At 41.1% G+C, this 12,155-nt stretch overlaps 1 protein-coding gene across 5 annotated transcripts in view; it reads right to left on the bottom strand.

Annotated features, from left to right (window-relative positions):
• Window positions 1–12,155, bottom strand: part of fanca (FA complementation group A) — a 27,354-nt gene extending 15,199 nt beyond the window's left edge. For 2 of the 5 annotated variants that reach the window (XM_085778308.1, XM_085778312.1), the window contains exons 1-11: window positions 11,946–12,147; window positions 11,079–11,191; window positions 10,805–10,901; window positions 10,327–10,478; window positions 5,017–5,112; window positions 4,722–4,795; window positions 3,572–3,681; window positions 2,641–2,751; window positions 2,392–2,455; window positions 1,095–1,207; window positions 701–777 (exon numbers count right to left, since the gene is read on the bottom strand). In XM_085778308.1, the coding sequence (XP_085634434.1) occupies window positions 701–777; window positions 1,095–1,207; window positions 2,392–2,455; window positions 2,641–2,751; window positions 3,572–3,681; window positions 4,722–4,795; window positions 5,017–5,112; window positions 10,327–10,478; window positions 10,805–10,901; window positions 11,079–11,191; window positions 11,946–12,006 (1,068 nt within the window). In that variant the 5' untranslated portion in view covers window positions 12,007–12,147. Of the gene's footprint in view, window positions 1–700; window positions 778–1,094; window positions 1,208–2,391; window positions 2,456–2,640; window positions 2,752–3,571; window positions 3,682–4,721; window positions 4,796–5,016; window positions 5,113–10,326; window positions 10,479–10,804; window positions 10,902–11,078; window positions 11,192–11,945 lie in introns of all 5 variants that reach the window. The other 3 variants (XM_085778313.1, XM_085778311.1, XM_085778310.1) reach the window with 3 other exon arrangements.

Genomic DNA, 12,155 nt, shown 5'->3' with positions numbered 1-12,155 from the left:
AGTGAGTTTTCATAAATAAACATTTATATTGTCATAATACATTCTGATGAAGCAGCAGGCACAGATGCTGGATGGTAGGCTCACTATTTGGCAAGCAACGGGTCACTGTGGCCCTTTTTTATCCAATGTATTATAAAACCTTATAAATAGCTTAAGTGTTCAATCAAAAAGCTGGTTATAGACCATTCATAAATCCTTTAAAGGTAGTCTGGGTGTCACCAATTAAAATTTACAACACTTAAGATGCTGAAAAATAAGGGGGAATGGCTCGACCAAATCTTTAGGGGACATCTCTGTGCAGACCACTGACCTGCTGGTGTAGACCTGACTCAATTGAGAGAGACAGGACACCAGATTTGGATATTTGATAAGGGCTTACTGTAGATCCAATACTGACATTTATGCAAGAAATATAAAATAATAAAAAATAAATAAATCAGAGGGGTTTTCCCATACCGAGCTTGTCTGACTGTGGACTGGGATGTATGAGCCAATATTCAAACAAAGGGCACAAAAGGTGTAATGGCAACATGTACAGTCAGATGGTAAAGAATTTGTGAGTTTCCAAGACTTAAAGACAAAGTATGGTCTTGAAAACAATTTTTTATATATATATATATATATATATATATAAATATACCGGAGCAGTTGATTAAGATAGAAAACAATCTAATATACACAAAGGTTAAATAACTCTCACCTTACGAAACAAACAGGTCAACAGCCGGCTGGCTTTTGCAAAGGTCCACTTGTTCTGCTGAGTGATGGCATCTGACACTGAGAGAATATGGTTTAAGCAGAAGTCATGTCTGTTAGCATGTGCTTGTGTATCAGTAAACTTCTAAATCATCTCCAAAACCATAATTTTCGACGCCCATGTTAAGTTCTAGCCAGATGAGTCGAGGCAAACGTAAGTGTGAATATTATCTATGAAGGAACAGCAGCTGGTAAAATGGTCTACAACTGGGCTTGGGTGATATCCAAAATTTAACATGCAGTTGTGTGAAATGATATTGTGATATTTGGGCTCAATGATCATGAAAAGCATTATATAGACAGTAATAATTTGTGTTGATCTAATAACTTGTCTTTACCTGTGAGTCGGGGCTTGTAAGTGAGTGTCTGAGTGAGGGAGTGCGTGAAGAAACGCTGGAGAGCGTCTGCTGATGCTGAAACTCCACATAATGAAGCATCAAATATTTGAATCCTAAACAAAACACAGGGCAGAAACGGGTTAGAAACAGAGACACCTACTGGTGCATATACTCTTGATGCTAAGGCAATGGTCCCTGTTCATCCAGTGATATTTCACTATAGAAAAACATGTTGAAAACCTTCTGGATAAGAATAGGTCAGTTAACTTCAATTCTGATGCACAGTGCTTTGGGCTTAATTATAAGAGGTAAATACTACAGTCAGTGGTGTAATGCATACTGTATGTGTATGCTTTCTCACATGTCCTCTCTGTCTTAGTTGAACCCTGTGCTCCGTTGTGACTCAGTGTGTGAAGCAGGCAGACTGAGCTGAGTGGAACAGTTACTGTCACCGTTATGCTGTTTCAAAGCACAGTCTGATCTCAGGTGCCAGCTGCACTGCTCCAGCATTTCAGGACCAGACAAGCACCGAGGAATTTTTCACACTCCGGTGTGAGAGTTTACAGAGACCTGCGCAGGAGCGGCAAACTCATCCAGTCAGCTGCTGTCCTGATGCATTAAAGTGTTCTAATAAAAACGTGGGTGTGTTACCAGAGAGGCAACAAGTCTGCACAGAAAATCCTGAGTGGGAGTGAGCTAAAAACTCAACAATTTTTAGAAGCATCATTTCCTAACATGACAGAACAAATAGTTACAGGTCACTGAGCACATTCTCTTTAACAGGTGTTTGCCCTGACAAATTACAGAGATTACTGGTACTGCTAAAACCTTTGATTGATTAATCAATGGGCTTTATGCACAGCTCCACTACTTCCTGAAATAAGCCAGCTCCTTTATTTCCTGTTTTACATTATTGGACCAACTAATTAATCCAGGTGTGTCTGACCATTGTTGTGAGGTCAGACACACCTGGATTAATCAGTTGGTCCAATAATGTAAAACAGGAAATAAAGGAGCTGGTTTATTTCAGGAAGTAGTGGAGCTGTGCATAAAGCCTATTATCTGATCATTAATCCATCCTTTAAAAACACTTCTCATACTACAAATCTGCTGCTATTTAAATTGTCATAGGAAATCTGCAGTTGGTGTTATATAAAACTGAATCATCACTATGATCTTTGCCAAATGTCTGTGTGTATGTTCTCCATCATAACGTGCATTGTTTTCGTACTAGGACCTCTGAGAACACAGTCCACTATGGCATAAAGGTTAATAAGACAGATCAAAAGCAAATAACCAAAGCTCGGCTGCTGCTCCAGAGGGCTGCAACATCAGACTCTTGTCCACAGTGTCCAGGAGCCCTGAAGCAGAAAGACAGAAAAACAATGAAATGTTAAAAAGCGAGACAAAGAAGAAAAGCACTAAATTTAGACAGTTAAAGGAGTAGAAAATTGCTTTTAGGGTCCTGAGGTGTGAATCAAAGTACTTTACTAAATATTTAATCAACACAGGGCAGGGTAAGTGGGACGGGGACATGTAGACTCACAGAAGAGCATTTCATCGAGCACCGAGCAGCAGAGCAGGGAGATCCTCCTGTCTGGAGCTGCTGGTTCGATACTTGGCTCAAATCCACATCCCACCAAAACTCCAACAACCACTGAAACATAGGAGATCTCTGCTGAGCAGGGAGGACACTACAACAACAAACACTTTATGTACCATGAGTAATATCAGAAAGGCTGGATCTTTTTTGTAGTTTGGGTGGTTTCAAAAATAAAATACTGCATCTAATCCAGACCCAGACTAGCTCTCTTATTTATGCTTAGTTAAGATGCATAGTTTCTATGTGTAAGGTCCAGGTGATTAAAGGGATAGTTCACCCAAAATTCAAATTTCACTTATTATCTACTCACCCTCATGTCAATTAAGGGCTGGGAGAAGTTTCAGAGTCCTCCGTGGCTTCTCTGAGTTACAGGGGGTCTCGGCGTAGCAGTGCATGTTCATATAACGGTTGCAAATGGATACCAACTGTCTTCGTCCAAAGCTCCTCTTCCCGGTTCGTCAAATTTGGACGAACCAGGGTCTGTCCGCTTCGAGAAGCTTCCGCTACAAAACAAGCTTGAAATATAGACTTATTTAATTTTTTTCGGGACAATTTCGCATTTCGGGGCTTCAATACAAGACTGACATTACATACGAGCAGCATGGAGGTATTTGGATGTTTTTTGGTGTGTCTTTTTGTTACGAAGACAGTTGGTATCCATTTGCAACCGTTATATGGACATGCACTGCTACGCCGAGACCCCCTGTAACTCAGAGAAGCCACAGAGGACTCTGAAACTTCTCCCAGCCCTTAGTCCACATGAGGTTGAGTAGATAATGAGTGAAATTTCAATTTTGGGTGAACTATCCCTTTAACAGCTCGCAGACTAACGGGCAGCACAACAGATGAAGGTGAAAGACATCCGAGGCCTTACATGACAACACTTTCTGTTGCACTTGTTTGGTCTGGTCCTCTCCCTGTGGAGGCGTCCAACTGCACAGAGCCGTCAGCTGAGACACCAGCCAGGACCTGACGCCTTCGTCACTGAGCGGAGAAACACAACAGGAAGACAGACGTGTCAGCAGTGACGTTGGTGACTTCTCGGTGACCTGGATGTCTCTCTTGTCCGTCATAGCTCCAATGAAACTACGACAACGGACATCAGTAATGTTATCCTTTGCTTTGAATTCAGCAAAGGATAACACGACCTGCTATGTGCCGACTACAGAACAAAATACACAGTACTTAGCATTTAATATCACTGAATTTGTTGCATTGGAAATGTGTTACTTTAAAATGATCTGGGTCATGTTAGAAGACAGACAGATAAATAACTGTCTAACTGAAAAGTAGAAAACAATAAAATATGTTTAATTATACAGCCTTTGTATGATTTATGCATTCATTCATTTATTCACCTATGGTCTAAGATTTTCCTGCTACAGATCCTTTAATATTACACTTTGGTGTCATGTGGGTTTTTATTTTGAGCTTTTATACAGTTCACTTCTGCTGTCCATCTTCAGTTTATGTGGTTCGATTTACCGTCTCTGAATTTTTGTAAATCCAGAAACAAGATTTATTTGACAGAGTGGCACACTGAGAGAAAATCCAGGCACTCGTCTGAGTTTTGATGGATCTTTGGATTGGTGAAATTCAGACAATGGAAAATTCCAGCTTGAACACTTAGACCATCAATATCAGAAACCTGTTTTTGATTTGGATTTGAATTGTTAGATCCATAAAAATTGAATTTGTGCGAATTTTTGAAAGCGTTTTAATTCATCACACTTTACATACATCAACACTTTGATTCATCAAATGAAGCAACTTGGGACTCAACCAACATAAAATTCAGGTTTTGTTTTCGTAATAATAATTATCTACTAAATGCTATAAATATAGATGCAGTGGTATTCAAATGTCAGCACAAGAGTTCAAGGGTTGTTTCACATTTAGTTAAATCATGCATTCATTCATAAATAAGCCTACATGAAAACACAGGTTCCAGAGTTGTGACATTAATCCCTCAGGGATTTAGAACAGCAGCTGACCCTGATGGATTAAAAATGAATATTTCTTACCTCTCTAAAATGTACTTGAGAGTGAGGATGCTGTAAACACAAAGATGATACACCACCTCCAGACTCGGTAACCTCTGTAAAAACACCACATAAAAAAATTATCAATTTATTTCATTTAATGTGCTGTGTAAGAAACTCAAGCTGAGGGGTTTTGCTTTCTATTGCTTCACTATCAATCTGTTTCCATTGAGAAACAAACTTTTCCATACAGTGTATAAACATGTTATAATAATAAATGCACACACACACACACACACACACACACACACACACACACACACACACATGCACACACCTGATTTCTTCTGTACTCCTGCCACAGCAGTTTAGGACAGAGGGCTCCCTGTGATAGCAGGTCTTTACTGGACTCCAACAGGACACACAGCTGCACCTGGAGAGGACAGGACAGGACAGGACAGGACAGGGACTTATTGTATCATTATTATCATTTCTGATCTCTGAGGAAGTATCCTGCAGTAAAGAGAGGCAGAGTCAGGGTGGAGATATCGGTTTCAACTGGCAAAACAGAACTGACACACCTGAGCCAAAACAGGACCCAAGCCCACATCACACAACATACGCTAGCTGAAGCTGAAGCTGAACAATTTATAAAACAATTCTATCCCCTAATTTCCTTTCGCAAATTATAGGCATACATGTTACATCAGTGATATGCTGAAGACATGAGTACAGCTTTAGTTTAAAATATGGATGTTTTAAAATCCTCTGTAATTTGTGAATTTCCATTAAAAGGATAATACTATCTAATCCTATTTAAAACTAAATCATATGGTTGTTTTTTACTGGAGGGAAGTCTTTCCTAATTTTGCATTTCCTTGTGGAGTATCTAGATGAGTTAGAATGGTCCTCCTCAGATATGTGATGTCCCACAACCAGACTAACTAGTTCTGTGCAATCTATACTTAAATTCAACTTTGTTCTTTGTACTTTTTGTTTTCCCTGATCTCCCTGGAGCATCACACCACAACCTACTGATTTGATTTTTTTGCAGCTGTGAGCAACTCAACTATTTCCCTTGTGCTTTGCATACAACAACAGCACCCACAGAGATCAACTGTGTTTATTATGTACACTGTGAGGTTTACAGTAAAAATACTACAAAAAAACTGCTTAGAATCAGTGGGTCTGGACCCACATGAAAATAAAAATGATTATGACCCAGTGTACAAATGAATTCTGAGACAGCAGCAGAAAGACAAATGAGACTGTGTTTTTCCTTTTGATACTTTTCTTTGATGGAAAATACACTGTGATTTTAACTAACTTTAGGTCACAGGTGAAGAATCCAAGGAGAGCATCACATGTTGCACAGAGACCATGTGATACAAACAAACCTGCATCAAGCTGTGTCAAATATTCATTACAACCTAATATGTGAGTGTGACGTGTCCGACAGTGGCTTTTATACAACAGTTCTACGAGCTCCAGAGTTAACGATGGTAAGCAACAATAGGTCATGGGTTGTACTGTATGTTTATTTTTGTTGGCACAGCCAACATAAATAGTTCTGCAAGTGGACAGCTGCTAAGCAACACAAACATTTTCATGATCTTGATCTTCACACTGGCTGCTACTCTGTCTACATGTTCATTCAGGTGTGCACTGAAGTGTCCAGTCTTACTCTCTTTCATTTCCTTTCCTGACAACCAGACATCATTTCATTAAATTCTAGTTTGTACAATCTGAGTTACAAAATAACCATTAATGTGATGTTTTAACTTTGTGGTAAGGTGGAGTGATACATGTAGTCAACCGTCTCAGTTTTGTTGTCTCCATGGTGTGTGTATATGGACACACATACATAGATAGATAGATAGATAGATAGATAGATAGATAGATAGATAGATAGATAGATAGATAGATAGATAGATAGATAGATAGATAGATAGATAGATAGATAGATAGATAGATAGATAGATAGGTACGAAAAGTCAAACCTTCTCCTCAATCCATCAAAAACCAAGGAAATGTGTATTGATTTCAGAAAAGAAGAAGCCCCTAACACAGTAACCTTAATCAATGGAAAGCCAATACAATAAGTTTGTGAATTTAAATATTTAGGGATTGTGGTCTACAGCAAGCTTAAGTGGGACAAGTGGACAGATCAAATCTGCACCAAGTCTCAACAAAGAATGTTCCACTTAAAGAAACTTCTGTCTTTTAATGTTGAAAGGAGAATGCTCCAAATGTTTTCATGTGCCTTTATTGAAAGCATCCTTTCCTTTTGTATCACTTGCTGGTTTGGCAATGCCACAGAGGAACAGAAAAAAAGGGTTAGAGAAATTATATCCATATCTAGTAAATTGCTGGGCATCACTCTTCCATGTATGGAAGACATCTACAGAGATAGGACAGAGAAAAAGGCAAGGAATATTATAGGTGACCAAAGGCACCCCCCCATTTAACCCTCTTCCATCCGGGCGATGATACCGCCCCCCTCTGTTTACTAAAAACCAGGGGCCTCATTTATCATTGTGGATACACGCTTTTTTACACGCTCTTTCCCCCATTTTGTGCGTACGCACTTTTCTCCGCCTAATTTGGGATCTATCAAACCAAAACTTGTCGGGAGTAAGAGCAAAAATTTACGACCAGTCCGACCATGGCGTACCGGCATTTACACGCTTTTTGAAGAACAAGAGGAATTGGCGACGCCGCTGCTTAGTCAGAGAACTGCAGTATGCGAGGGAGAGAGGAGCGCGGACACTAGGGATGTCCCGATCACATTTTTTTGCCCCCGAGTCCGAGTCCGAGTCATTTGATTTTGAGTATCTGCCGATACCGAGTCCCGATCCGATACTTTGGCAATGCAGTAAAGTTTTTAAATGTAGATCAACTGTATCATCCCACTATTTTTCTGTTCTTTGTGCTCTACTAGGGATGTAACAATATCACAATCTCACAATAATACTCTACCTCAATAACAAGCCCATGACATTTATTGCAGTATTGTAAACTCTCAATGTATATTAGCACAGTAGCTCCACAGTATAATATTAATGCCGTTATCCATAAGCCAACAACAAGAACATTTGGTCAAAAATAAAATAGCTTATCATGTCTTTCTCAATCACCAGCCTCTCTCCCCTGATCCCACCCTCTCCTGCCTGTCTGCCATTCAACCCCCCACTCCCTCACCTCGCTCCCTCTCCCTCCCTCACTCACTCCGCTCCTTCTCCCTCCCTCCCTCCCTCCCTCCCTCCCTCCCTCACCCAGCTCACCTTGCTCCTTCTCCCTCTCTAACTTTAAATAAATACCTGGTTCTGTATCTGCCATCACGCAACACAACGGTAGTTTTTTTATTCAACAGTATGAGAAGTTTAACAATGTCCGCGACATCTGCGCGGTCGGTCCGTGTGTCGGTCTCACGTGCGTTACGTCGGACTCGCTCTCAGTAGAAGCTGCAGTGACTGTTGTTGCTGCAGGTGTGTGTAGCGCTCAAACATCAACAACAAGCTGCTTGGAAGTCAGCAGTGAAACAACGCAGCCACACACACAAACAAACAGCAAGCGCCGTCATTTCATATCGTTACTTGTCCGCGACAACGCAGCCACACACACACACCGTGGAGCTGTGCGCCACAGACCATGCACAAAACACAAGCACGCTGCACCGAATGCGCGTCGCTTTGGGTAATGAGCGCACATGACGAACGTCTACAGTAAAAGTAATGTGTTTGAGAGTGCAAAAGATGATACATCTGAATGCCCCCCATGCGGCCCGTCTTCGCTTTAGACAGATAGGAAAACCCTGACATGTAGATATGTAATATATCCGATTCCTGATCGGGATGTAACGTCCGATTCCGATCGAGTCTGAAACCACGTGATCGACCCCGATTTCCGATCACGTGATCGGATCGGGACATCCCTAGCGGACACTGTTTGAAGTAGCAAGTGGTGGTGATGATGACCCCCCCCCACCACCGCACACGTGTTGACGTCGGCACTTTACATGAAAAGCACAGCGACTCAGATTTTTCCCTGTGCATTTACACTAGTTTGCTCCTAAATACTGGCTTTATAAAACGAATTTCGTTTTCTTTTGATATCATATTGATATTTTCCCCTGCATGTAGACTACACCTCTTCCACAACCAGTCTGTCCAGTCTGGAAAATAATTTCTGCGACGTGCGTGTGTTACGTAGCCAGACTGGACACACACAAGCAAGCAGCAAGCCCAATAATGTCGGCGCAAATCAAAGCAAATGAGAAAACATGATCGATATTTTTTGTGTGAATAATATTTATTGTATTTAACAAAACTGGGTGCTGCCCAACATCATTTTAGGAAAAGTCACAGACTGGTGGACTTCAATGTTTTTTTTTTTTTTTTTTAAATATATAGCTATGCACAAATGAAAATCAAAGTCTTCCAGTGAACGGAAGTTGGGGGTTAGTGGAAAGGGGTGCAAAGTACTGACTGGCAGTGGAAACCCTGCTTTAAATTATTATGACATAATCTAAAATAAGGGGCAGAATAAATATGATTCTTCTTCTTTCTGTTCTGTTTCATTTAGATTTGGGAGTTTTTTGTTTTTATTGAAGCCTTTCAATGCAAGATGATGTTTCTGACTGATATTGCCGTGTTACCGTGTATCTCGCTTTCAGAGAAATTCCGCTTCTTTCTCCGCTCTCCGTCCGTCTGTTGTCTTCACCGTCTTCCACTGACGTCATTCCACAGGTTTCCAGAGCGCACATGGCTACTTAATATGCACGTACTGATTTGCATTGACCACATATGGTTGCGTGGGGCCGTTTAGGGGGCTGGGTATGAGGCGTGTTCTCATCCACGCTTTTCTCAGGTCCGGTGTGATTTATCAAGGGAAATACCGTGCAGCCGTGTGTACGCGGAGTTTGATAGATCTGAAAAGAGTGTATATTTTTTGGTCGTACGCACATTTTGCCTTTCCGTCGTACTGAAAATTTAAGAGGACTTTTACACGCTCTTTGATAAATGAGGCCCCAGGGCCGTTGTATAGGGGAGAAAGGTGATGATAATTCTAGGGGCCCAGCGCCCAGTAGGGCCCACGAAAAACCCTAGTAGTCTAATCTTTGTATGACTGATTTATTTCTGCATAAGACCCTGACTAATACTCATAGTAATGCTGCATTAGCATCAAAACAAAGTAGGCTAAATAAAAAATGATAATACATACGTAGTCTAAGAAAAAAAAAAGTGGAAAGGTTAGGGGGTAGGGGCCCACTTTAGTATTCTTTCAGGGGCCCAGAATTCCTAGCAACGGTCCTGCTAAAACAGAGCAAAATTTTCTTTTGTGCCTCAGTCACTGTTAGTCACCTCCTAGCCTGATCAGGTTAAGGCTGAGACTAACATAAAAAGTGTGATTCCTACTGATGATGAGTGTTGTTAATCTATGTGTGAAAGTTGTCTACTGTGCTGTTTTTATCTGTGTTGTTTTAGATGAAATGCCAAGTGTGTGACCTGCTGCAACTCAATTTCCCTACGGGGACAAATAAATTACTACTACTACTAGATAGATAGATAGATAGATAGATAGATAGATAGATAGATAGATAGATAGATAGATAGATAGATAGATAGATAGATAGATAGATACTCACTCGCTGAGCAGAAGTTAGCAGCTCTCTCCTCTTGTCCTCGTCCTCATCTTCTTCAGTGTCCATTATCTCCTTCAGCCTCTGGAGCACCGTCCTCACTGACAGCCCCACCACCGGGACACCCAGCTGTGTGGCCTGATGCCTCAGCTCACTCACTGTCCACAGGTAACACAACACAGGCTCCCGCTCATACCATGTGGTTCATGTCAGGGCAGGGACCATATCATACACAGCAACAGACCACCATCTGAAAACTGACAGTTGTCTAGCACATTAATACTGAGAGGGATGTGATGAAAACATATTTGGTGTTGCAAGTCCAAATAGAAAGTAGTGCTACACTTCTCTTCTCCTCTCATTCTTTGACAGCTCTTTGTTTAGTAATGATTGTATCCAGCAGTATGTCTCTGGCCCAGAGTGTATCAAATGACTTTCCATTTCAACTTTGGAAAACTAATGTACAGCACAAAGTCTGACTCACCCAGCAGTGACCTGACAAGAGAAGACGAGACACCGTTGGACACTCCTGGTTGCTGCTCTCCATCCTGAGAGTAAAGAACGCTGCATTGATCTTGATGCTACAAGAAGTGTGAAAAACACAATTATTAATAACATACAAGTGAAAGTCTGAATCTGTTTTGCAAGTTCTTTAAAATTGTAAAAAATAAAATAAAAAAAAATTAAAAAAGGATTATTATAGATGTTTAATTTTTGTTGGTCTTCTTCACTCATGGTCCTGAGGTCACATGACTCACCCCGACCTCCCTGAGCAGACTGCAGATGTTCTGCTGCTGCTCCAGCAGCTGGATCGCTGCCTCCTGCAGCCGCTGACCATCCTCCAGCCTCGGCCTCTTCACCACATGACCAGCTGGTACCACAACAGGGATAAGAAATGATGCTTGAACATTTTTAGATACACAGCATAACAAATCAATAATGAATTCATAATATACTTTAAATGACTGATTTTGTGGATACCAATGTCAATGGGGATGATTATTTTGAGGTTCACACCAAATTCCACCTGACAGTTCAACATGTCAGTGGTTGAAGGAGGTTATTTTAACATCAGCACAGGGGGCAGGTGACTGTGTGTTTCAGCTTCAGGTCATATTCACATTGTTCAATGCTGCTCCTTCTGTCATCAAGTAAAGTGGTTCAGAGCCCAGTTGTACTATGAAGAAGGTAACTTCAGGGCTTTTTAGTCCTATGACTGTGGTTCACTTGTTACCAGGGTTGATCACCATGGCAACTGATACTGACACACCCAGCTCCGGAGCAGGTTAACTAGAGGGTCCGATCCAAAACCTGTCAACAGGCAAAACTACTGACTAGTGAGTTATTATTCAATAAAGTGATAATTTGTGCTGTTATTTATATGATATCACTAGTCTGACTTATTTTTAACGGATTTTTTTGTGTGATACTTTATCTATTTGAGGTCGTAATGGTATATCGTTTAACTAGATTTCACCTTGTTGAAAATCACCAGTGGACACGGCTGTAACTGAAATGACCTGAAGGCATCAGCAATGTTGTAACCCAGATAAAGGTTAGGTTAGGTTAGGTTAGGTTAGGTTAGGTATCCTGAGTGTGTTTGTCTGGCTTGGTAGCAGACTCACCGAGGAGGCTGGACAGGCTCCTCTCCTGGATGACGGAGTCACACGTTGCGCTCACTGACATTGTTTACAAAACACTTAGACGTCTGCGCCGCTTATCGCTGTGAAATTAATCCATTGACGGTGTTTCAGAGAGTTAATTGCCCCTGTTTGTGTTTCAAAGCTGCGTCCTCCTCCTACGACCTGTCATGGTGCTCGCTCTCTTTCTTTCAT

The sequence above is a fragment of the Trachurus japonicus genome, chromosome 6 (assembly GCF_045865225.1).
Source record: "Trachurus japonicus isolate A0001 chromosome 6, Traja_1.0".
Taxonomy (NCBI): Eukaryota; Metazoa; Chordata; class Actinopteri; order Carangiformes; family Carangidae; genus Trachurus; species Trachurus japonicus.
The sequence above is the reverse complement of the archived record's forward strand: the minus strand, read 5'-3'. Positions and strand labels throughout refer to the sequence as shown.